General features: G+C 42.3%; 1 protein-coding gene across 6 annotated transcripts in view; it reads left to right on the forward strand.

Moving 5' to 3' along the window:
- Positions 1 to 25,823, forward strand: part of ST3GAL3 (ST3 beta-galactoside alpha-2,3-sialyltransferase 3) — a 177,897-nt gene that overhangs the window by 97,329 nt on the left and 54,745 nt on the right. For all 6 annotated transcript variants that reach the window (XM_019751097.2, XM_019751096.2, XM_074334584.1 and 3 more), the window contains one exon: positions 10,063 to 10,155. In XM_019751097.2, coding sequence (XP_019606656.1) covers positions 10,063 to 10,155 — 93 coding nt within the window. The remainder of the gene's footprint in view (positions 1 to 10,062; positions 10,156 to 25,823) is intronic.

Below are 25,823 nucleotides of genomic sequence, written 5' to 3' on the forward strand. Positions count from 1 at the left end.
TACTATCTACTCAGTGTTTCTATAAATCTAAAACTTCTAAAAAATAAAGACTTATTGATTAACCATCAACAAAAAACAACCAATAACCAAGGACTTTGAAAAAAGAAAGCTCTATGTTCAAATATTCTTTCTGCTGCGTATTAGCTGAGTCTTTTTTTCTTGTTCATAAAATGAGGATAATAAGACCCATCATACTAAATTGTCTGAGGATTAACAAAAGTGTACAAAAGTAAAATAAAAACAAAAACTCTGGTATTGCTCAATAATGGCTGGTTACATTTCTTCCACTTTCTATTATTTTGCTTCCTAAATCTCTTACAAGTCTCCTTCCTCTATCACCTCTCAGGCCAGACCTCCTCATTGCTCCCAGGGCTAGTGCATGTCATTTCCTCTGCATAAAAGTCCTTAAATGATTCCCCACTGCCTCCAGCACAAAGTCCATACTCCTTGTCCTGGCAGCAAGACCATGATCTTGTTTCACGGGCTTTGTTCCCTCAGTGCTCAAGTATTTGCAGTTCCCCAAATATGTCCGGCCCTCTTTGGGCCTTTGCATGTATTGTATCTTCTGCTGAGAATGCCCTTCCACCCTGTTTTCTTGACATCACCTCCTCAAGATGCCCTCCTAATCCCCTAGGCCACTTTAATCGTCTCATGTCTCCACTTCCGTGCCCTGTGCATAACTCTGGTTGTACTGATACTTGAAGGTAATCTTTTATTAACTCTCTCACTTCAATTACTACAGCAGGAACCAAAATGGAAAGCTCAGATCCTCTTCTGCAACTTTTTCCCCCTGATACCCTAAATAGCAGAGAATGAACATATTACAAAGCAACCCACTGCAAGTATAAACATTCTTTTAAAAAATTCTATTTTTAAAAAGTACTTTTCGTTCTACTCCATAATACATGTGTGTTGTTTTAATACGTTATTCCCCATATTTTCAAGTAAATGTGATGCTCCAAGAAGATGCACTTTGTGCTGTGGCTTTGAGTACCCCTGCCCTTTATTGTTAATATCATCCTGGACAATGGGGTCAAGAAGTTTGCACTTAGTGGATTTAGAGAGAATGTTATCTGGAAATCAGGAAAATGACCTTTGTCTTGCACTGAGGGTCGATAGAAAATTGGGCACAGTTTTGACTGTGATATTCACTACAGATCTTATGAGATTTAGCCCTTCCACTGGGCTCGGATAGCCACTGGCAAGCCAGTTGAAGACAAGTCCCTGCATTTGAGATGTTGGCCTCATTTCAGCAGCCTTCTCCCTCTGTTCTCAGTAGTCTCCTGCCCTCCCTGCCCATCAGGCAGAAATTTGGAGGCGGCCAAGTGAGTTGTAGAGAATAATCCAAGTAGGAAAAATAAAAGGAAGTTTTTTTCCTCATTAAATTAGTGAAATGATGATAAATCAGATATCTAGAAGTACTAATAGCAAAAGTCAAATATTAAAACAACAGGAACAGTAACTGACATTTGTGTACCTTTCAAAGAATGCTCTGACCTACATTATTGCAGGAAATCATTTGATCTTCCATTCGTCCTATAAAATGTGTATTATTATGGCTATTTAAGAGTTAAGGAAACCGATAATCTCTTACTTGAGGTTACACAATTAGTAAGTGGAAGAGTTAGTTACTTAAACTCCAATCTTTTTACCTTTAAGCCCATTGTTCTTTCTACCAAAGAAAGGAAGGGCTTTGATGAGAACAGAAGATAGGTTTTAGTGTCAGTTTCTCTTGTCAAAAATGAGAATAAAATTTACCATAGAGTAGGGCTGCACTAAAAGTGTACAGAGCACTGGCTAAATATTTTTTGTAAAGCCTCTGGGTCTAAACAAGCTGATGGGTCCATGTGAGATATAATGATTTATTGACGAGGACTTAGAACAGTAGGCAAAGAAGAGATGCAATGTATTTGTTTATTATCCAATCAGTGCACATGAAGGTTCTTCATAGTATCTAGATACCATCTCTTTCTATTTAGGTTCACAAACCATCTCTTCATGATTTTTATTGTCAACTGCATCATTCCTGGCTAATTTCACATCTCCCACCACAAGAAAAAGGTAGTAATAGTGCTGTTACAGTGCCATGGCTCTCAGGGACCTGTTTTATAGAAACAACATAGATCGTACTGTCTGCATTTCTCCAGTACCTTTACTTCACGCTGATTACAGCATTACTCATGACGTGTCTTTCATACTGCCCATAAATACTGACTCTCAACGGTCGTGACTGTGCTTTGTCGACGATGACCGCAAATGTAAGTCTTCCCCAGAGTACGCAGGGAAAATGTGGATTGTAATTAGTTTTCTGGTTGTGTTAAATTTATCATTTGAACCTACCAAAACTGAATTCATGAAAAAATAGAAAATCTGAACAGATCAATTGCTAGTAAGGAAATTGAATCAGTAATCAAAAACCTCTCAAAACAAAAGTCCAGGACCAGATGGCTTCATTGGTGAATTCTACCAAACATTTATAGAAGAATTAATACCAATACTTCTCAAACTTTTCCACAAAACAGAAGAGGATGCGACACTTTCAGATTCATTTTACAAGGCCAGCATTATCTTGATACCAAAACCAGACAAAGACACTACAAGAAAAGAAAATTACAGGCCAATGTCCCTGATGAAAACACATGCAAAATCCTCAACAAAATTCTGGCAAACTGAGTTCAACAATACATTAATGGGAACATACACCATGATCAAGGGGGATTTATGCCAGGGATGCTAGCATGGTTCAAAATCTGCAAATCAATCAGTGTGATAAACCCCATTAACAAAATGAAGGATAAAAATCATGATTATTTCAATAAATGGAAAAAAAGCATTTGACAAACTTCAATATCCATTCGTAATAAAAACTCAGCAAAGTGAGTATAGAGGGAACATCCTTAATGTAATAAAGGCCGTATATGACAAGCCCACAGCTAACATCATCAACATCAAACATCACAGCTAACAACTCAATGGTGAAAAGCTGGAAGGTTTTCCTCTAGGATCAGGAATGAGACAAAGATGTCCAGTCTAGCCATTTTTATTCATTATAGTTGGGCAAAAGCAGTTGGGCAAGAAAAAAGTAAAAGGCATACAAATTGAAAAAAAGGTAGTAAAACTGTCTGTATTTGTAGATGACATGGTATTATATATAGAAAACCCTAAAGACTCCACCAAAAAACTGTTAGAACTATTAAATTTAGTAAAGTTGCAGGACACAAAATCAATATACAAAAATCAGTTATGTTTCTATACACTAATAATGAACTATCAGAAAGAGAAATTAAGAAAACAATCCCATCTACAATGGCATCAGAAAGAATAAAAGACCTGGGAATATTAACTTAGGAGGCAAAAAACCACTACACTAAAAACTATAAGACACCGGTTAAAGAAATTGAAAAAGACACAAATAAATGGAAAGATATTCCATGCTCATGGATTAGAAGAATTAATATTGTTAAAATGTCCATACTACTCAAAGCAAGCTACAGATTCAATGCAATACCTATCACAATTTATCATTTGAAATTTTATAGTATAAGCATGGAACAGCACCTCTTCCAGCTGTGTCTTAGATTATTTCAGCCCCACATGTCTGGGTCTAAGGGTTATACTGCCTTACAAGATTATTGTAAAACTAAATTACATAATTAGATCAACTGTCTGGCACACGGTTTATGCTCAAGAAATGTTAGTTCCCTTGTTCTTTTCACTACCACCCAGAAATTGAATTGGAGCAGTCGCCACAAATCCCTGGTGGAGAGGCTGTGAGAGTGGCCAATACAGCTCAGGTTAAAGCATTTGCAAGAGCTTACTGGAGAGCATTCTCCCAGTCAAAATGAATCACGAAGCCCTGGAAACAAAGATAAACTGCAGTGATGTCAGCTCCAGAATCACTGATCAAACAGCAGAGTGGCCTTGTTTATTGAAAACTTATTGCTGTGCCCAGTACCAAGAGCTGAAAGGCAGGGCCTCCAGAGCTGAGAAATACCACAAATTCCAGATGGCTCAGATCAAGCAGTCCCTCTTCTCTTAAAGTGTTGGTAGAGACATGAGAGAGTGCTGCCGAGTTTATCACAGATTGCTATTAAGTGAGGCAAAAACTATAGAAGCCCGAGTCTGCTTTGGAGTTCACAAAGAGCAAAGGGCCAGTGATACCCAAGGCAGGATAGATTAGCAACACCCCAAATGTGAGTGAATGAAGAGATAATGCAAGAAGAGCCAGCAGACCTGTAATAATGGGGATGGAGGAGAAAGGGCAGTCAGGAGAGAGAAAATTGTCTTTAAGGAGAAAAGTTTCCATCTTGGAGCTTGAAAGGATCTATGGCAATATTAAGTAATGTTTCTTACATAAGGACTATTTCAGGAAAAAAGCTAAAATAAAAATGCTTAATGACAGAATAGAATTACTAAATCAAACCTAAGCTGCTTCTGCCATTTCCCAAGTCATGTCATAGTTCCAGAAACAACCCTTTAGTAACATTACCCCTTTAGTAATATTAGAGAAAAGCATCTTCCTCAGGAAGGTGAGAGAGGATAGAATTGAAGAAGCAGCGGTGGGGGGAGCTCTGGTGAGGCTTCTTATCTGTGTGTTCATGCACGTCCTTACAGCACAATAATATTGGCTAGCTTCAAGTCGCTACATTTGCTTGAAAGGAAGCTGTATTTATTAACTATTATTTTCCAGGCAGTGTGCTAGTTGTTATACATGGTTTTGTTTCATTCTCACACCCAGTTCTTTGACCTCTGTACCAGTAAACTAGCACATGGAATGAGGGAGGAGGCATAGTAGGGGGCTGATCTGGGTTTAGTCCTCTTTCAGGGGGTTCTAGAAATTAGACCATTGGTCACAAGATGTCCATCATTGATCTGTAGAGTCCTCAAGAATAACTTTTCTTTTTTTTAATTTACCATCTTAATGATTTTTTTTTTTAAATTGGGGAATATTGGGGAACTGTGTTTTTCCAGGAATGTCAAGTCGTTGTTTTTCAATCTAGTTATGGGGGGCGCAGCTCAGCTCCAAGTCAGGTCATTTTTTGTTTTTGTTTTTAATCTGGTTGTGGAGGACACAGCTCACTAGCCCATGTGGGTCTCAAACCAGTGACCTCGGTGTTATGAGCACTTCACTGTAACCACTGAGCTCCAGCAGCTCAGCTCCAAGCTCAAGCCATTGCTTCTCGCTGACCCATGTGGGAAGCAAACCAACGATCTTGGTGTTATGAGCAATGTGCTCCAACCACTGAGCTAACTGGCCGCCCACTAGAGGCTCAGGTCCAAGCTCAAGCCATTTTTTTCAATCTAATTATGGAGGGCACAGCTCACTGGCCCATGTGGGAATCGAACCGGCAACCTTGTTGTTAAGAGCTCGCGCTCTGACCAACTGAGCCATCTGGCCTCCCCAAGAATAACTTTTAAAGTCCCTTCCTTCTCCATTTTCCCGTTATCACCACCTCTCCCCCACACTTCCTGTCATTTAACCTTCCAAGTCAAGGTAACTAATTGGGTTCAGTCCAACAAACAGTTTGGTACTTATGTACTCTGCCATGCATGGTACGCTGTGCTATGCACTGCGCTCAATTTTCACGGTCTAGGAGAGAAAGGTATTTAAATGGACAATTGCTGTTCGGTGGAACAAGTGCTGGGCCATACCTGTGTCCTAGTCATCATTGCATCCCTAATGCCAGGCCTGTGTCTGGCACATAACAACGAGACTGTTACAGTTAGCGTGTATTGAGAGATAACTATATGCCAGGCATTGTATTAAGTACTTTATTCTCAGCATAATCCTCACAACAATTTTATGAGGTAAGTACCAGTATAATCACAGTTTTAAAGATGTAGAAATCAAGGCACAGCAATTAAATAACGTGGCCAAAGTTACACAGCCGGTATGGGATAGAGCCAGGACACAAATCCAAGCAGAGTGACTGTGTTGCCTCTAAATATTTGTTGAGTGAGTGAATGAGATGAACTAAGGGAAGGAGATAGGAGAGAGAGAGCGTGTGTGGGAACAAGTGAGCAAGCTACGGTGAAAATCAGCTCTAGGTCAGATGGGGTCCACAAGCAGGATAGGTTGGTTCTACTTGGGAAGGGAAGCAATCGTGAAAAGCTTCATAAAGGAAGTAGTGTTCAGCTGAATATGGCAGGATGACTAGGTAGTCACTGGCCAGGGCAGGGCAGGGGATGCAGCGCTAAGGCCAACCCTTCTACTTCTGTATTAGATCCTTTCCCCCTCACCTACTCAAGGACATTTGTCCTACAACTGTCCCATCTCTACTGCATCATGGGTTTTTTCTCTTATTCTAGCAGCTTATAAACATGCCAAAATAGTTCCTGACCTCAAAAAATGTCTTTCCTTGCTTCTTTCCTCCAGCTATTGCCCCATTTCTCTCTCTCTCTCTCTCTCTCTCTCTCTCTCTCTCTCTCTCTCTCTCTCTCTCTCTCTCTCTCTCCCCTCTCCCCCTCCGTCTCCCTTACTCCCTCCCTCCCTCCCTCCCTCGCTCTCTCCCTCCCTCCAGTGAAATAGCCCTGGTCAGGAGTAACCTTCAAGGTCAGGAATAATCTTCGTGTTGTCAAATTCAGCTGTTAATCCTATGGCTACACCTTACCAGGCCTACTGCACTGTTTGACACAGTTGGTCCCTCTGTCCTTCTTAAGATACTTCCTTCCCTTGGCAAGTGAGACATCACACTCTCTCTGATTATTTTTCTGTACTGTTCCTTTCAGCCTCTTGCAGTGTTACTCTTCACCTCCCGAATATTGATCCTTAAAATGCACACGTCGATCAAGGCACTATCCCACTGTAAATCATTCAGTGACTGTCCCCTATGCCGGAATCCAAACTTGAGGCAAGTGTTCAAAGCCTCCATGACCTGGCTGCCTGCCTCTGCCGCCTCCTCTTTCACGTAACATTCGTGTGGTGCTCTAGAGGGCAGCCAGCCAAATGTGCTGCCTTACCTCATCCTCCCAAGATCCCTGGGAATTGAGTGGTTCCCATTTAAAGATGAGGAAACTGAGAATCAGATTTCCCATCACTTGCCCAAGGTCACACCGCTTGCCAGTGTCCTCTGTGAAAGTTTCTGATTCCAGATCCTACACTCTTCCCATTTTACAACCCATTGCTTGGCCTTAAATTAGGTGCTTCAGAGTGAAGCAGGGGAATGGAAGTCTGGTTCCTTCCTTTGGGTTCCAGTCTGTCTATCTGGATTTCCTCTCGAGAGTGCAGTGGTTTACACTCTTCACCCCAGGGGCTTGGAAGTCACGTTTGCAGGACAATGGATGCTCTTACTGGTTGAAATGCTAAATCTCTCAAAATGAAAGGCCAGCTGCAGAGTATGAGAAGAACAAGGGCTGAATGATTTGATCAGACATCTGTGGGGGCCTCCTGGCATTTGGAGTGTGAGTGCCTTAGAGAAACTAACTATTCTAGCCTGAGGGAGTTGACGACTGTTAATCTTGGTGGTTTTGACCGCTAACTGCCCCAGAGGTCCCAGCCTGCTGTATGACTCAGAGTCCCCAACACTCCCCCTATTATTCTCTCACTGGGATAGTCGGGAGACCATTTCTAAGGCATTTTAATTCGGTAATAACTTGACTGGCCCACTGCACCCGGGACTGTGTGTTTTTGAAGTTACTGGTGCTTTTGGAATGGCAAGGTTGATTTAGAGCTGCTCATCGTTGGTATGTGACTACTTCGTACTGCTATGGAACAGCCTTCCCTGCTGGGTTCTGGCTCCGCTGTGCTCCAGCAGCAGTGCTCCCTCCTCTCTTGTAGATCACCTGAGTCCTTAGACCCTGGGCTGTCCCATAGCCCTTATTCTTGAAGCACCTTGCCAGAAGTTGATGGTGTACACCAGAGAGGAAAGAGGTGGTCTCTTTTACATGTATTTCTGCAATGCATTGTGTTAAAGAGGCAGCTGCTAGCCATCTTTCGTCTTCTTTGTGAAACTTTCTGGAATTCAGGAAGACCGCAGGAACCCACTGTACAAGGCAGCCAAGCAGATGGCGGGGGACTGGGGGCCGGGTGTGAGGGACTCGTGGTGCCTCACGCCGTATGCACGCGATCCAGGAGCTGTGCGAGGTCTTCTTGCCCCTCCTGTCTACCCCTTACAACTGCACTGCCAGCTCATGCGCTGTCCCTGTGTGGTGGCTCTTACTGTGACCCACACTGGTGGCAGTGCCATGTTAAGAGCTCCTGCACTGGTGTTAGAAACAGGTTCAAATCCAGTGTCTGCCACTTACTTAAGCTATATGATCTTGGCTAAGTCTCTTCATCTTTCTGAGCTCGTGTGTAAATTAATAATTAATAGCACCTACTCACATGCTATTGAGAGGAGTAACTGAAAAAAAAAATCTGTGTTTTAATCACTGTGCCTAGTCCCAGTAAGTTTAGTAATTGAACTGAAGTTTATATTTCATTTCTGAAATGCAGTTGTTTACATAAGGAAATATTGTTATGTAAATTATCTTGTTAAACTTTTGACTTTCTTTTGCCTACCAAATAGTCACTCAGCATTTGCATGTTTACATTTCATTGGTAGGAACGGCTAAAACATGTAGATTTCTAGAAGAAACTGCACATGGATACAGATGAGTTTACCTAAATTCACTGAACAATACTCTGGGTAAGGCCCTGGGCTAGGCCCTCAGGGGCACGTGAGTGAATGACACGTGACACACGGTGGGCAGTGGCGTCATCATTTCTGGCTGTCCAGTACAGGTGCCAGCCTTCCTTCCCCCTACTCCCCAACAACCACCTCATAAGGCAGCCCCGAGGGAAGACTTGTCACCGGGCCCCAGCACGGCAGAGCAGCTGGGCATCAGTGGTCAGAGTTTGGGCAGCTGGCCCAAGGGTGGAGGCAGAGAGGTTGGGCCTGGGGACTGGCAACCAGCCGGGACTTGCTCAGGTACCCAGCATGCAGGGCCTCCAGCCCAGCCATCACTGACTGTGTCCTGTTCTTCCGTTGTAGTTTTCTCTAGACTGCATGGGGCAGTTTCTGGTGGCAGGGCAGTGACTCCAGCCCCACCTTGAACACACAAAGGCATTGAAGCCCAAAGATGTGAGGTGACTTGACTACAGTCACACAGCAACAAAGCCAGGGCTAGAACACACAAGTCTTATGAAAAATATTAAGCAATCTCTGACTTGTGGGTTCCTGAGGTTGTCTTGGTTGCAGTCCAAGTGCAGCGAGACAGTCAGGATCATTTTGTTCCTTCAGAAAAGTATAGGGGTCTTATGTAAGAAGACTCTGAGCTCGGGAATTTACTGTATAATGAGGAATACATACTCCCAACAATTATAGCACAGTATAGCAAGTGCTGATGGGGGTAAGCATGCAATGTGGGTGGCAGCGGGTGGACCATAGGAGCACAGAGGAGACACTTAGACCAGCCTGGGGGTCAGGGAGTTACTCCCAGTGAAGTTGACATCTAAGCTTCGTGGTGCAAGGCCAGTAGGCATAACCAAGTGGTGAAGGACAAGGAAGAACGTTCCAGGCAGAGAGCATAGACGAGCAGGAGAGCATCCTCCACTGAACATGTAATGTTCCAGTAATGGCCCCAACACACATATCCTGTATATCCGGGTACTGTGAGTGGTTCCCACTGGCTGGATCTATGTGTGGAGAGAATCAAGGCAGGTGAGGCTGGACGTGTAGGAACATAGAAGGAAGGTTGAGAGGGCAGTGCCTCTGTCTTTATCAAAGCCTGAGTGGCTCTCACCTTAGATCTCCAGGCTCCGTTCTCCCAGTCTGGGAGCCTGGATGGAGTTCCTCATTTCCTTGGGATCAGCCTTACTGCAAAGAAGCTATGTAAACCCAGTGAGTTCCTTTTGCCAAATTCCATCCAAGGGCCTTGCTTATTTATCTACCCATTCCTTTTGGGTTTTTTGGTCTGGAGAGCTTTTTCCCCCTGAAGCCTTGGTGTGGGAGAGGGGCTTAAGTGCTGATTGTGGGGAATGAAGCTTCATTCAAGGTTTAAACACCTCCAGCTCTTCATAAACTAATAACCCACTGACTGCTCAGGGCCTGGCAAGCTGTGACTTTCCTTCTCTTCCCATAGGCCTGCGGAGTTGGCCACCAAGTACGCAAACTTTTCAGAGGGAGCTTGCAAGCCTGGCTATGCTTCAGCCTTGATGACTGCCATCTTCCCCCGGTAAGTGCTCTCTTTCTTCCCCCAGCACAGGAGTCAGAAACCCTGCCCTCATGGCAAGTGATGTGCTCCGGGGAAAACAAGAGTCTGTGGTAACTTCCATCCTGTATGCTCAAGTCTGTGGGTGCCTGGAAAGGACTTTGCATTTAGCTGGGTCCCACCCCGGTCCCACTCTGCCCTTGCCATACCTTACCCCTGTTCACCTGCCAGTGCAGCTCGTTTCTGTGGAGGAGAAGGTGGAGATGGAAACTCAGTGGTTGCTCCGTGGAAGCCAGGTATCCAGAGCATCCAGACAAGGCCACCCAGCACAGTGGCCTCGTCACTAGTATCAGTGGCCAAACTGTTTTGGAAGCTAGGACCAACCACCTGGCTTCAGAGAGACATGTCCAAATAAAGCAGGCACCAAAGAAGAGTTTGGCACCTTCCCTCTTTGTCCATTGTACATTCTGGATTCCTATTTCCTTGATCTCAGACTTGCTGAAAGAAGCTGTGCAAAACCCTGGGAGTTCCTTTTGCCAGATTCTGCTGAGGGCCCTCGCTTGCTTATCTGCCTTTCCTTTCAGGTTTTCTTCTCCTGGAGCCTTAGTGTGGAGAAGGGCCTGACGTGCTGAGACTGTCTTCTCTGCAGTCCCGAGTGCAGTGAGACTGTTGGGGTCATTTGTTCCTTCAGAAAGTTATGGGAGTGTCTAACCTGGAGGGCCTGGAGGAAGGGCTGCTCAGGACCCTCAGGGGTCGGGTTGCAGCACTTGGACCCCCAGAGGAACTCTGGGGGGAGAGGGGTCCTCTGCTCACTGGGGGAGGGGCTTGCACCCGATCCCTTAGAAGCCTGAGGTTAGAGCACACAATGTGCTTCAACAGGAACGCTGAAAAACAGCTTGCCCAAACGTAAATCCAAGATATTTGGGTTTTATGCTCTGTTTCTAACATGACCAATGCAAGCTTAGCTCCTTGTATAAAACATGGGCTCTGCTGGCTGAATATCTGGTGTTCATATAGGGCTCTCTTTGTCCAGGGTTTGCCTCTGGATTGATTCCAAATATTTTGCTTCCCCCCGCTATTTATTGAGTGCTTCTTAAGTGTCTGGCGCTATTTTCCATATTACACGTGTTTTCTCAAACCTAGATGACTCAGTGCCCTGGGCCAGACACCTGTGAGTTTTCCTTGACCTATATATAGGTTTCTTTTACTTTTTCTAATTGAAAGTAATACAAGCATGTGGTTTAAAAAAATAAATAACTCAAAAAGCACAAAATGTATATACTCCCACTCCAGACCCCTTCCCCAGAGATAGTCAATAATACTGTAAATGCAAACATACTGTATTTATTGTTCTGTATCTTGCTTTTTACTCCTAACAGTATATATTAGAGATTATCCTATTACAAGCATATATGGGTCCATCTTATTTTTAAACTGATTGCATAATATATAATTATATGGATGTATCATAATTATATTAAAAATAAGGTTTATTGAAGTTTAGTTTATATACAGTAAATTTACTTTATAGTGTAGTTGTATGAATTTTGACAAATGCATACCTTTGTGTAACCAGAACAATCAATAGAAGATTTCCATCATCACCCCCGAAAGTTTCCTCGTATTCCTTTGCAGTTAACCCCAGTTAACCCCTCCCCTGAGCCCCAATCCGTGACAACTACCTATCAGTGTTCTGTCTCTAATACCTCCAGAACATGATATAAATGGAATAATATAGTATGTAGCCTTTTGAGTCTGCCTCTTTCATTTAGTAAAGTGCATTTTAGATTCATCCACATGTTGTGTGTCAGTTGTTTGTTCCTTTTTATTGCTAAATAGTATTCCGTCGTATGGATATAACACAGTCTGTTTATCTGTTCAACAGTCAATAGACATTTGGGTTAATTCCAGTTTTTAGCTATTAAAAATGAAGCCACTATAAACATTTGTGTATAGGATGTATACTTCACTTTATAAGAAATTGCCAAACTGTTTTCCAAAGTAACTATACAGTTTTGCTTTCCCACCAGCAATGTATGCGAGTTTCAGTTGTTCTACATCCATGCTGTCTTTTCAGTTTTAGCTATTCTGATAGATTTAGAGTGATAGCTCACTGTGCTTTTAATTTGCATTTTACTAATGACTAATGATGTTAAGTATCATTTTCATGTGCTTTTTTGCCATTCTTTTATCTTTGAGGAACCATCCAAATCTGTTGCCATTTTTTAATCCTTTGTTTATCTTACAGAATTGGAAGAAGACTTTACATATTCTAGATAGAAGCTCTGTCAGATAGGTGATTTGCAAATATTTTCTTCCAGTCCATAGCTTGTCTTTTCATTCTCTTTAACAATGTCTTTCATGGAGCAGAAATTTTTAATCTTAATGAAGTCCAGTTTACCAATGTTTTCTTTTATGGATTTTGCTTTTGGTGTTTTATCTAAGAAGTCTTTCCCTAACCCAAGGTCAGAAGGTTTTTTCCTGTTTTCTTCTAGAATTTTTATAGGTTTAGCTCTTTCATTTAGATCTGTGATCCATTTCAAGCTAATTTTTGTATATAGTAAAAGGTAAAGGTTGAGGTTGAGGTTCATTTTTTTGCACGTGGCTGTTCATTGTCCCATTTGTTGAAGACTGTCCTTTCTCTATTGAATTACCTTGGCATGTTGGTTGAAAATCTGTTTATATATATATATATATATATATATATATATATATATATATAAATATGTTTCTGGATTCCTTATTCTATTCCATTAATCTCTATATCTATCCTTGCACCAGTATCATACATACGTAGACAGTCATGTCTTCTAATAAAGACAGTTTTATTTCTTCCTTTTTAATCTGGATGCCTCTTACTCCTTTTTCTTTCTCACTGCACTGGCTAGACTCTTCAGTAAGTTTTGAATAGATCAGGGGAGAGAGAACATACTTGCCTGTTCCCAGTCTTAGCAGGAAAGCTTTTAGTCTTTCACCATTATGGTGTTAGCTGTAGGTTTTTCATAGATACCCTTTTTTTCAGGTAGAGAAAGCTCTCTTCTATTCCTAGCTTATTGAGAGTTGTTATCACTATATATATGGCTTTTCTATTTTAGTCTATTAATATGGTGAATCACATTGATTGACTTTTCATTGATTGATTTTCGAATGGTAAATCGACCTTTCATTTCTAGGATCCATTTAATGTGATCCTGATTATTATTATTATTATTGTTGTTGTTGTTATAATTGTTATATATTGCTGGATTTAATTTGCTAATGTTCTTTTAAGGATTTTTGTTTTTCTCTTCATGAAAAATATCGGTCTATAATTTTCTTGTAATATTGTTAGTTTTAGTATCAGGGTAAAGCTGACCTCATAGAAATAACTATAAAAGTATTCCTTTATCTTCAGTTTTCTGAAAGTTTTCTGGAGAATTGATAATATTTTTCCTTAAGTGTTTGATAGAGTTCACCATCAAAGACATCCAGGCCTATAGTTTTCTTTGTGGACCAGTTTTTTATTAATAATTAATTTTTTTAATAGATCTGGGGCTTTCCTATATTCAGGTTTTTCTATTTTTGGTAGTTTGTGTCTTTCAAGTAATTTGTGCCTTTCATCTAAGTTGTTGAATTTATTGGCATGAAATTGTTCATGATATTCTTTTTTCTTTTTTTTCATAATATTCTTTTATTATTTGTTTAATGCCTGGGATCTCTAGAGAGGTCCTCTCTTTCGTGCCTGATATTGGTAATTTGTATTTTTCTTCTTCTTACTCTCCTCTTTTTATTTTCTTTTTTTTTTTCATAAACTGCCTGGTTAGAGGTTTATTGTTTTTATTGATCTCAAAGACTAGCTTTTGGTTTCATTTATTTTTTTTTTCTTTTGGTATTTTTTTCACTATTGTTGATTTCTGCTCTTTAGTATTTCCTATCTTCTATTTATTTGGGGTTTAATTTGTTCTTTTGTGTTGTATTTTTTTCTTAAGGTAAAAGTTTAAACCATTGATTTGATTTATTTCTAAATAAACATTTAATGCTATAAATTTCCCTCTGAGTTCTTATGAACCGTTTTGCTTAATTTACAAATACTTGAGGTGTTCCAGATAGCTGTATGTTATAGATTTCGGTTTATTTTTATTATGATCAGAGAATACTTTACATGATTTTAGTGTTTTTAAATTGACAAGGACCTGAATTATGGGATAAAATATGGTATATCTTGGTGAATATTCTGTGTGCACTTGAAAAGAAAATATTTCTGCTGTTATTGGGCATTCTATAATGACAGCTAGATTAGCTTAGTTAATAGAGTTTTTCAAATCTCCTCTCCTATAGCCTTACTGATTTTCTGTCAATTACTGACAGATGTTGAAGTCTCCCTTTATCAATTTTTGCTTCATGTATATTGAAACTCTGCCATTTAGTGCATATACATTTAAGATTTCTTTACCCCTACAGAATAGATTCGTTCATTATTCTGAAACGTCTCTTTTCCCCTGGTAATAATCCTTGTTCTGAAACCTTCTTTGTTTGATATTAATATATAACCATTCCAGCCTTTTTAAAGTTAGCTTCATCGTGATATATATATATTTTTTTATCCTTCTACATTTTTTGGTGAGGAAGGAGTTTGTTTGTATTTACCCATGAGCCTCAGCGAGTTGGCTCTCAGGTGGTTGGCAATGGTTAATGTCCAGAATATATAAAGAACTACAAGTCAACAACAACAACAACAAAAGGGGGGGTGTCAAAGGACTTGAATACACATTTCACCAAAGAAGATACATAAATGGTCAACAAGAACATGTAAAGATGTTCAACATCATTATTCATTAACACGTTGCGTACAGCGGGGTTTAAATCCCTTGTGAAGATTCTCGTGATCTGGATGCAACGTGTTAAGGAAATGCAAATCAAAACCACGATGAGATACCACCTCGCATTTGATAGGACGGCTACTATCAAAACACAAAAAAGCAGAAAATAACAAGTGTTGGTGAGGATGTGGAAAATTTGGAACCCTTGTGCACCATCGGGGGGAATGTAAAATGGTGCAGCCACTACAGAAAACAGTATGGCACAAAATGTGGTATATACATACAACAGAATACTATTTATTTCCTTAAAAAGGAAAGAAAGTCTGACATATGCTACAACATGGATGAACTTTGAGGACATTAAGGCTAAGTAAAATAAGCCAGTCATAGAAAGACAAATATTGTTTGATTTCACTTATATGAGGTTACTTAGAGTAGTCAAATTCATAGATATAGAAAATTGAATGGTGGTTTCCAGGGGATGGGGACAGGGAGAAATGGGGAGTTGCTATTTAATGGATATAGAATTTGAGTTTTGCAAGATGAAAAGAGTTCTGGAGATTGGTTGCTTAATAATGTCAATGTACTTATCACTACTGAATTATACACTTAAAAATGTTTAAGGTATGAAATTTTATGTGTCTTTTTCCACAAAAGAACATTTAAAAGAATTTTAATTAGGGATAAAAGTCTTTTGTAGTTACCCACAAACTTAGTTTTACTGTTGATCTTTCTTCCTTTGTATAGATACATATGTCTGTATGTTATCCTTTTTCTTCTGCCTCAAGTACTAATTTTAACATTTCTTATGAGAAAGATCTGATGGCAATGACGTCTTTCAACTTTGGTTTGTCTGACAAAGTCTTTATTTTCCTTCAGCTTTGAAAGGGTGTTTTTTTTTGGGGGGGTATACAATTCTAGGTTTACAGACACACACACACACACACACACACACTGCCATGCACCACTTCACGATGGGAGTCTGTTCTGAGAAATGTGTCATTACACAATTTCCTCATTGTGCGAACATCATAGAGCATGCGTACACATACCTAGGTGGTATAGCCTTCCACACACCCAGACCATAGAGTATGCCTATTGCTCCTAGGTTATAAGCCCGTTAGGCATGTTACTGTACAAAACAACACGAGATTAAACTAATGATACATTCAGGAGACGTGGCAAACTTGAGATGCATGAAGCTGCTGCTGGCATAACATAGCATATGGTTTTATAGCAAACTGTTTTTTCATATAAGCACAAAGACTACACTCTAAAATAACAATAAAAAGTATAGTATAGTAAATACATAAACCAGTAACAGTCATTTATTGTCAACTATTATGTACTGTACATAATTGTATTGCTATACTTTTATATGACTGGCAGCGCAGTAGGTTTATTTCCACCAGCATCACCACAAATAGGTGAGTAATGTGTTGTGCTATGACAATGGCCACGATATCCCTAGGCAATAGGAATTTTCAGCTCCGTTTTAATCTTATGGGACAACCATTGTTTGTACAGCCCTTCATTGACCGGAATGTCTTTATGCAGCACATGACTGTAACTTCATTTTCTTTGGGCTTGCTTAGTTTCTGATGAAAGTCTCCTGCCATTCTTATCATTTTTACTTCGTATGTAATGTTTCTATTTTCCTCTGGCTGCTTTTTGAAGTTTTCTGATTATCACTGGTTTTTCGCAATTTGATTATGATGTATCTTATTGTGGTTTTCTTTATATTTACTTGGCGTGGGTTTATTTAACTCCTTGAATCTATGGGTTCATAGTTTACTTTTTTTAGTCAAATTTGGATTTTGTTTTGTCCTTTTTCAAATATTTTTTTGTCCCACTTCCCTTCCCAGGATTCCAGTTACATGTGTTTATCATTAGTCCCACACGTTACTTGGTTTTTGTTTTTGTTTCCAATCTTATTTCTCCCTGTGCTTCATTTTGATAGTTGATATTGCTACGTTTTCATTTTCACTGATTTTTCTTTTGTAGTTTCTAACCAGCTGTTTATCCCATGGTGTATTTTCATTTCAGATATTGTGCTTTTGATCTCTGTACTTCCACGTAGGTCTTTTTATACCTTCCATTTCATTCCTTACGCTCATGTGTTTTTCTGCCTTCTTGAACATATGGAACGTATTTATAATAGCTGTTTTAACATTCTTGTCTGCTAATTCTATCATCTGTCATTTCTGGGATGGTTTCTGTTGATTGATTTTTCTCCTGGTTTTTGGTCTGTATTTTTCTGATTCTCTGTATGCCTTCAAGGTAATATTTTATCGGATTCCAGACAATGCAAATTTTACATTTTTCTTTGCTAGATTTTGTTGTATTCCTTTAAATTGTGCTAGTTTTCCTTGGGTATGTAGTTAAGTTATTTGGAATCAGTTGTATCCTTTTGAGGCTTGCTTTTAACATTGTTAGTATAAGTCTTGAGCAGCCCGGTTTTGAGCTAATTTATCTCCAATACTGATGCCGTACCCTCCTGAAGACTCAACCCAATGCCTCATGCATTATACGTATTTCAACTCTGACTGATTTATTTCCACGCTGGTTTGTGTGAATACAAGCAATTCCCAGCCCTTATGAACACCAGGAATTGTGGGGTCCACTGCTTTCTGGTGGTGTTTCCTCAGCCTCAGAGTTTCCTCTCAGGTCTGCACAGATCACTACTGAGCCACAGATCTGAGGGGACCCCTTTGCAGATCTCTGGAGCTTTCCGTGTAGCTCTGTCCTCTGTGGCAGTCTTCTCCACACATTTTAGCCTCCTTGGCCTCCTGAAATTGATCTATTTTCTCAGTTCACAAAGACCACTGGGCTCTCTTTGGGTTCCCCAACCCTGCCATGGTCTGAAAATTGTTGTTTCATATATTTTGACCTGTATTCTAGTTGTTTAATGTAGGAGGGTAAGTCCTATCGTATCTCTGTTATTCCATCATGGCTGAAAGCAGAATTTCTTATTTTATTTTACATAGCTTTCCATCATAAAGATGTATTATAGTTTAGTTCATCAGTTCCTTATTGATGGATATTTAGGTAATTACCAATCTTTGCAACTAAAATATTACTTCTGTGAATAACCTCTTTTGTATTACGTTTCCCACACATGTAAGATTACCTAGAATAAAGTGATACTTGTGAATCGAAAGTAATTTTGAAAGTTATTGGCAAATTACCTACTATAGCAGTTTTTGAATTTATATCTACGCAAGGTAAACTACACAAGGTAGTTTACAAAGGTACCTTACTCTATGTTTTCTTCCAGTATTTTTTAAGCTTTATTATTTATATTTGAATTGTTAATCCTTCTGGGTTTTTGTTTTGTTTTTTGGTGTTAGGAGTGATCTCTGGTGTTGAGATGTGTGTGTGTGTGTGTGTGTGTGTAGCTAGTGTTTCTTGATATTTTGACCCAAAAGTTCTAAATAAATTCAGAATTTTGATTTTCATAGCAACAATATTTTGACACAAAAGGTCTTTTTTTTTTTGTCTTTTTTTTTTTTTTTTCTAGATTTTTATTAGGGAAGGGGAACAGGACTTTATTGGGGGAAAGTGTGTACTTCCAGGACTTTTTTCCAAGTCAAGTTGTTGTCCTTTCAGTCTTAGTTGTGGAGGGCACAGCTCAGCTCCAGGTCCAGTTGCCATTTTCTAGTTGCAGGGGGCAGAGCCCACCATCCCTTGCGGAACTCGAAGAGTTGAACCGGCCACCTTGTGGCTGAGAGCCCACTGGCCCATGTGGGAATCGAATCGGCAGCCTTCGGAGTTAGGAGCACAGAGTTCCAACCGCCTGCCCCAGTAGGCTATGTTTTATGAATGGATATTAATATCTGCCTTCAGGAGATGGAAAATCCGAATGTGTGAGGAATGTTGGTAAACACTCTTTCAGTGGAGAGAGTTACTGAAGAAAAATAATTATCTTGACATATACCAGTACATGATAGATTGGCAAGACATGAGATTTGGAGACAGAAAGGTTTCACAGCTTTCTCATTTAACAGGCTGTGTGGTCTTAGGAAAGTCTGAGCATTACTTAGCTTATTAGTCAAGAGAATGAAGTGAGATGCTATATATTGGGGCTATGAATGTTAGATCATTCCAGCAAAATTTTAATGTTAGGCACTTACTAAGTGAATCTTTGTTTTTCTTTTCTTTTCCTTTTTTTTAAATTTGATTGGGGAATATTGGGGAACAGTGTGTTTCTCCAGGACCCATCAGCTCCAAGTCGTCCTTTAGTCTAGTTGTGGAGGGCGTGGCTCAGCTCCACATCCAGTTGCCGTTTTCAATCTTAGTTGTAGGGGGCACAGCCCACCATCCATGCAGGACTTGAAGCAGCACCCTTGCTGTTAAGAGTTCACGCTCTAACCAGCTGCCCCTCCGGAAGCTCAGCGGCGGCTCATTGTCTTCAATCTAGTTGTGGAGGGTGCAGCTCAGCTCCATGAACCAGCAAACTTGGCTATTAAGAGCTCACCCTCTAACCAGCTGAGCCCTCTGGCCGCCTCTCTGGAAGCTCAGCAGCAGCTGGTTGTCTTCAGTCTAGTTGTGGAGGCCACAGCTCACTGGCCCATGTGGCAATCGAACTGGCAACCCTGTTGTTGTTCAGAGCTCGCGCTCTAACTGACTGCGCCATCCGGCCGCCCCTCCTTGTTATTCTTAATGACTTTCATTTTAGTCGTGTAAGTTTTCAGGAAGAAATAAAGGTCCCAGAATAGGTCATGATAGACATTTAAAATGTAGGTTTAAAGAAAAAAATATAACTTATAAAACCTAATTGACACACCCCATTTTCCTAGCAATGCTTTGCTACATACATTTGATTGGCTTTGTGTGTTTTGGTGAACGATTGAGTATTGTGTCTTTTAGATGGTGGCCAGTGAAGCCACTCAGCATTGGGAGCATGTGTGGCAGCCACAGGCTAATAAGCCCATGGCAAACAGCTTCAGCAGAAAACAGAACCCAAGCCCAGGCCATGGCCCAGGCTGCAGAGCAAGACCAGCAGCGACCATGATAGCTAACACCAACTGATGTGTCACTATTGATGTATCAGGTCCTCGATTTTCTGTTTCAGTCCTGCCTACAATCATATGAGATAGGTATTGCTATTAATATAGTTTTAAATATGAGGAAATGGAGGTGTAGAGAAGTCAAGTGATTTGCCTGAGGTCGCACAGATAGGAAGTATTAAATCCAAGCACCCTGACCGCAGAGCCCACATGCTTAACTGCCGCATTCTACTTCCTCTGACAGCTGCTGTCTCACGGACAAGCTGGCTAATGGCCAGAGTGCAGAGGTCTACCAGATGCCTGGTGGTGGCTAGTGAGGTATTAGTGCAGAAACCGTCTTCTTGCCCAGCTCTACAGAGGAAAAGCTCACTTCTCCTGAGATGCACTTTGCTCCAGGAAGGCCACGGTGCACAGTGTGTGTCTGTGATTGTGTGTGTCTGTGATTCTCATATTGTTCAGGAATCATTGCTATGGTCCAAGTCGGATGGGTTCCACAGAATGCAAGGATGGCCTTTGAAACCTTGCTGAGCTCTCTGAAGCAGCAAGTCTGGAGTATTGAGGGAGTCCCAGCTGTCTGTTTTAGGACCCTTGCGTGAGAAGTTACAGAAGGCCTGTTGCATTGCCTTGGGGGTTTTGAGAGCTTGTGGGCTCCTGGCCAGGGTAGCTGGGTGTTGGGTATCCCCACATTCCAAAGCCTCTCCCTCTCTGCCCTTCCAGAGAAGGATCCTGGGACTTTTATCATTATCGCACCAGGGAGGGCTGGTAAGATTGAGAGACATCCTTGCTAAGCTTTGTCACATACCATAAATTACAAGGACAGAATAGACACCACCCACTTAACAGAATCATTGTCTTTCCAGACTGGGAGCAAATAGAGTCTCCCACCCCACCCCCATGAATGTCAAATTTGTTACAGCTGCTTTCTCCACTTCCTCACATCCCTCTACCTCTTAATCTGTAGTCTAGTTTCCTCTCCCACCCCTCCTTCCTGAAATGCTCTCATTCAGATCACCCAAAAGGACCAATTGACAAATCCAATGGATAGACCTCTTTTTTAGGGGGAGGGGATTTCTCTGAAGCAGTTGGCAGTATGATCTCTTCCTCCATTTTGAACATTTGAAACTCTCTTCTCACTCATTCTTTGTTCAAACTCCCTTTGAGTTCTCCTCCTCTGATTGTTCCTTCTCAGTCTCTTTTGAAAACAATCTACTTTTCCTGTTCCCTCCCTTAAATATTGATGTCAAAAAAAAAAAAAGTGAAAACTGTTGATGTCTGCCAGGGTTCAGTCAGGCCCTCTTCTCAGTCCACGGCTTCAGCTAACACGAAATGTGCTGATGACTCTCAAATCTGTTTGGAGTCCAGATCTCTCCTGATCTCTGGACCCAAATACCCAACTTCCTGCTGGACAGCTCCACTTGGATGACTCTCAAGCGTCTAAAACTCAGTGTATCTAACTCACCGAATTTCTAATAAATCTAATCAGTCCACATTGCCAATTTCAGTGACTGACACCACTATCCACTCTGTCACCTAAGCCAGAAATCTGGGAGTTATTCTTTCTCCTTCCTTTCTTAACCAAATATCCAATTAGTCATTGAGTCCTGTTATTTCTACCCTCTATAATACCTCTGCTCTGAGGCGAGTCCCTTCCCCTGTGCCCTGATTCCCCAAACTCTCCTGGATCTTGGACCTGAAGATCTAGGAACCTGGATCTTTATTCTCTTTACTGACTCCTTCATAGCACTATTTAATCATGCTCAAGTTCCTCCCATCTCATAGAAAGTTGCCACATTGACTACTCTCCTATAAACCCAATGATAAATAGCTACCATGTCATTCATTCATCAAATCTTTATTGAGCACCTACCATGTACCAGACATTTTTCTAGGTGCTAGGTGCTTCAGTATTGTATTAGGTTGGTGCAAAAGTAATTCTGGTTTTTGCAATTATTTTTAACCTTTTAAACCGCAATTGCTTTTCCACCAACCAAATATAAGGTACATAAAATCTCTCCCCTCCAAGAGCTTATATTCCATTGGCAAACACAGACAGCCTGTGTGTATAAAATGTCACACAGTTTTATAGAGCACTAACTATGTGCCAGCCACTGTGCTAAACACCGTATATTCATTACCTCATTTAGTCTTTACAACAACCCTGTGGAGTGTTATGCCCATTTCACAGATGAAAAAGCTGTAACTTACCCAAGCTCACAGTAGCACAGAGCCAGGAATCGATCCCACCCACCCCTCCTTATGTCCTGAGGCATGGCTCTGAACCATGAGCCTAGAGGTGAATGCAGGTTTCTTTTGATTAGAGAATGTTTTAAATATTTTCAGTAGGTACCCCTTGCAGTGAAATCTTTGGGTGTTGGGCCCTTCCAGGAAGAGCAGAGTGTTCCTCTCAGCGGAATGTCCAAGGGTTGACAGCCCTGCATGGACTAGACAGTTGAAATGCCTGTCTGACCTGGACTCCAGCTGAAAGCTGGAGGAATTGCCATCTGTGTCTCTTGATTCCTCTGCCATCAATTTTTTTTTTTCATATTTTCCTCAGTGTTAGTTGTTCCGACCTCCTCCAGGAACTGATCCGTGTTCTGCTTTTCAATGCATTTCACTTCTTGTCTCAGCCTACCCCTTCTGCCTCTCCCACCATCCAAGGAACTCAGCCCCCCGGTACCACATATGGTTGTACACCTCATCTGCTTCTTCTTTCCTCTGTGTTCCAGCCCTCATAGGTGGGTCTGCAGTAGATGGCCAGAAGTTGTGTTCTCTTTGAAAAAATCTTCCCTGGATGACTAGGGACCCACACTTCTTTGTACAGGTGCATATTACAGACCCACCTGTTGGGTTTTCCCTGCTCCATCAGACTGCTCCTGATGGCATCAGAGTGTGCTTTTTCTTCTGCCCCAGTTCAGGACCTAAGGAGCTGTGTCTCATCCTCTCTCTAACTTCTCCTCACGGTCGGTGCCAGGCAGTCTTTGGTAAAATGCCCCAGTCTGTCAGTTGGAAGACTGTCGTGTGCTATGGAATAAAAAATGATGTGATCTGGTTTACAACAAGATTTTTCAGAAATTGTGAATAAAGTTTTAGAAGTAAACACTTCTAACAATTAGAGTAAGTTTATATCAGTTGAACCTAATAATTAAAAAATGGAGCTTGTGGTTTATATATGTTTTAATTTTTCTAGTGATTCATTTTATTATAGTTTATAAACATAATCACTCTGTGACAGAATTGAAATGGAAAAAGCAAAACAAATTGGTCCTTCTTCACAGATGGTTTGAGAAACACGGGACGACAGTGATAAAAGCACAGGCTTTGGAAGTGAATAGGGCTGGGGTTGGCTTAACCTCTCTGAACCTCTGTTTCCTCATCTGCACCTACTGACCTCCAGGTTAAGGGAGAAAGCACATGGACACAAACGCATATCCAGGCTTCTGTGCTCTGGGAGAGGTAAGGACAGAGGAGGCCCTTAAGCAGGAAGAAATGATGAGAGCTTGATGGGGTCCTTCCCGGTGCAGGTGATGCCTGAGTTTGCCAGGAAGGATGGGGCTTCAGTAGCAAGGTTAGTCACACTGGTGGGGAGCAGGAACCTTCAATATGCTTAGCCAGAAGCGCAGTCTCTGGTGAGAACAGGCAGGCCGGCTACATTCCTGTAGTATTTGAAGATTGATCTCATAGATTAGCAGCTTTGCTTTTCTTGGTTCAGGTACAAGATCCCCACGTGGGGAGCTGGGGAAGAGCAAGAGCTAAGGAAAGCACAGAATGCAATCCTGGCCCTTCTCCCAAGCTGCACGAGGCTCCAGGCCAGGAACCACCCTGCACGGGTTCCTCAGTGATGGAGGGCCCAAGTTTGAGCTCCACCCACACAGTCCCAGGGTGAGGCAGAAGCTCTGCAAAGAGGAGGATGCTGGCATTTTCGGGACTTGGTCTTGCTCTCCCTATTCTGGATGCACCCAGGGAGCGGGGTGGAGAGGACCACTGAGTGACTGGCCGCCCTATGTAAGTAGCCAGAGCTAGAGGGGAGAAGCAGGGCTGACACCTCCCCTCTCCCAGGTGTAGGAAGGACACCAATCCGTGCCGCCTCCTGTCAGGAGAGCTTTCTACTCTCTGCCCCCGTGCCATGCATGGGATTATGCGTGACCCCCAGGCAAACAAAGGAACCAGGCGGAAGCCACAGCCCTGCCCAAGGAGCCTGCGTTCAGTGAATCTCTCAGGGAGAGTGTCTGGGCTAGAAGGAAAAACTGCAGCTGGTCCATACAGAAATCTCAGAGGGTGGATGAGATTGTCCAGGGTGTGCGAAGAGTAATGGGCTACATGGCCCCTGCTCCTCGGAGACCCTGATGCGGAAAACATAAGCCTGACTGCTGGCAGCATCACAAAGGCAGGCCTGTTGACAGCTGACCCATGACATCTCTGTGCTTCTTGTGTTGGGACCAACTCATCCTCCCTCCGTATGTTCCAAGAGCTTAATATGGGGAAGTTTCCTGTACCAGGACAACCTGAGAACACAGAGTAAAAACAGATGGTTGGGAAAAAACAAAAGGACACTTTGCACTCTGTTGCTCAACCCCTCAAGAGTGTCTGTCTGGGCCAGAGACCAGCTGCAGAGCTTGCCCCAAGAAGTATATCCCCCAGTGGAGCAAGACCCCCAAATAGAGCATGGCATGTATTCAGTTGGTGCAAAAGTAATTGCGGTTTTTGCAGTTATTTTCAACCTTTTAAACCGCAATTACTTTTGCACCAACCTAATACATGGGGGCCTGGACTCAGAAACCAGTTCTGTGGAGCCTAATTAGGAATGGTTCTGTGCCTGCTGTCCCCACTGGCCTTGCTCCCATGTGCCCATGGGTGGCTGTGATCAGCGTGCTTCTGCACCACGCTGAGGTAAAGGGCTGTCTGCACCTCACTCCCCATCTGCTTCATCTACTCCTGCTCACTCCCAGGACCAGCCAGAGGGACAAAGGGCAGGACTTTGTCAGCTCTGTGCTTCTCTCTCCTGCTCAGAGGACGTTGCACGCACAGGTGCACCTGATATCCAGGTTCCTTCCCCCGTAATGGACTTGTCTCCCCTTCTCCCCTCCCCCTGAGGGAGCGTGCAGTGAGAATGACCACTGGTTTGTTAGGTCCTGTGAGCCCATGTGGTTCCCCTGATGGAAAGAATCCTTCCTCGGAGGCAATGATGTTTTTTTAATATGATCAGCAGCTGCCTCTGATGTAGGCAGTTCTGCTGGTAGCCTCGTCTTTCTGAGGCAGCATGAAGGGCAGTGCACGAGGCAGCTGGGCGGTGCGCAGCGACCGGGCCTCAGTCTAAGACTGCTTACCCAGCCCTGTCTCCAGCGGGCTCCCACAAAGTCACCCTCACCCACATGCATTCCTTTGCTGTCACTCAAATTATTGGGAGGAAACACAGGGTTCGGGGGCGCAGTCTGGCCAAGGAGAGCTGTCAGCACAGGCACAGCTGCATACAGGGAGCAGGTTCAGGATGGAGCCCTGCCTCCGTCCGTCGCTGCTCTAGTCCTCACTCAGGGACTGCACGGAGCAGTATTTGCTGAAGGGACAAGGGAAGGACCAGCCTTGCTCTGCCCTGCATCCAGATCCCCAGGGCCCACCTCTGTGAGCAGCAGGTCTCATCCAGTCATGTCCACTCATGAGCCCCTTTCAGGCAGGGCTCGGGAGTTGGCTGCAGAGAGGGTAGGGCAGCGACCCAGAGTACAAGGCTACAGCTACCACGTGCCCTCTCGCTGGCGGCTGCTCATTTTCTTCCCGGGCTTTGACTAGGCCTAATTACTGGCTACGTTTCAACCCTTTTCTGAGGGTTGACCTGGATTTCTGGAAGCAGAGAGCTTTGTAGCTGGGGCAGAAGTAGTCCGCCCCCACTGAG

The sequence above is a fragment of the Rhinolophus sinicus genome, linkage group LG06 (assembly GCF_036562045.2).
Source record: "Rhinolophus sinicus isolate RSC01 linkage group LG06, ASM3656204v1, whole genome shotgun sequence".
Classification (NCBI taxonomy): domain Eukaryota; kingdom Metazoa; phylum Chordata; class Mammalia; order Chiroptera; family Rhinolophidae; genus Rhinolophus; species Rhinolophus sinicus.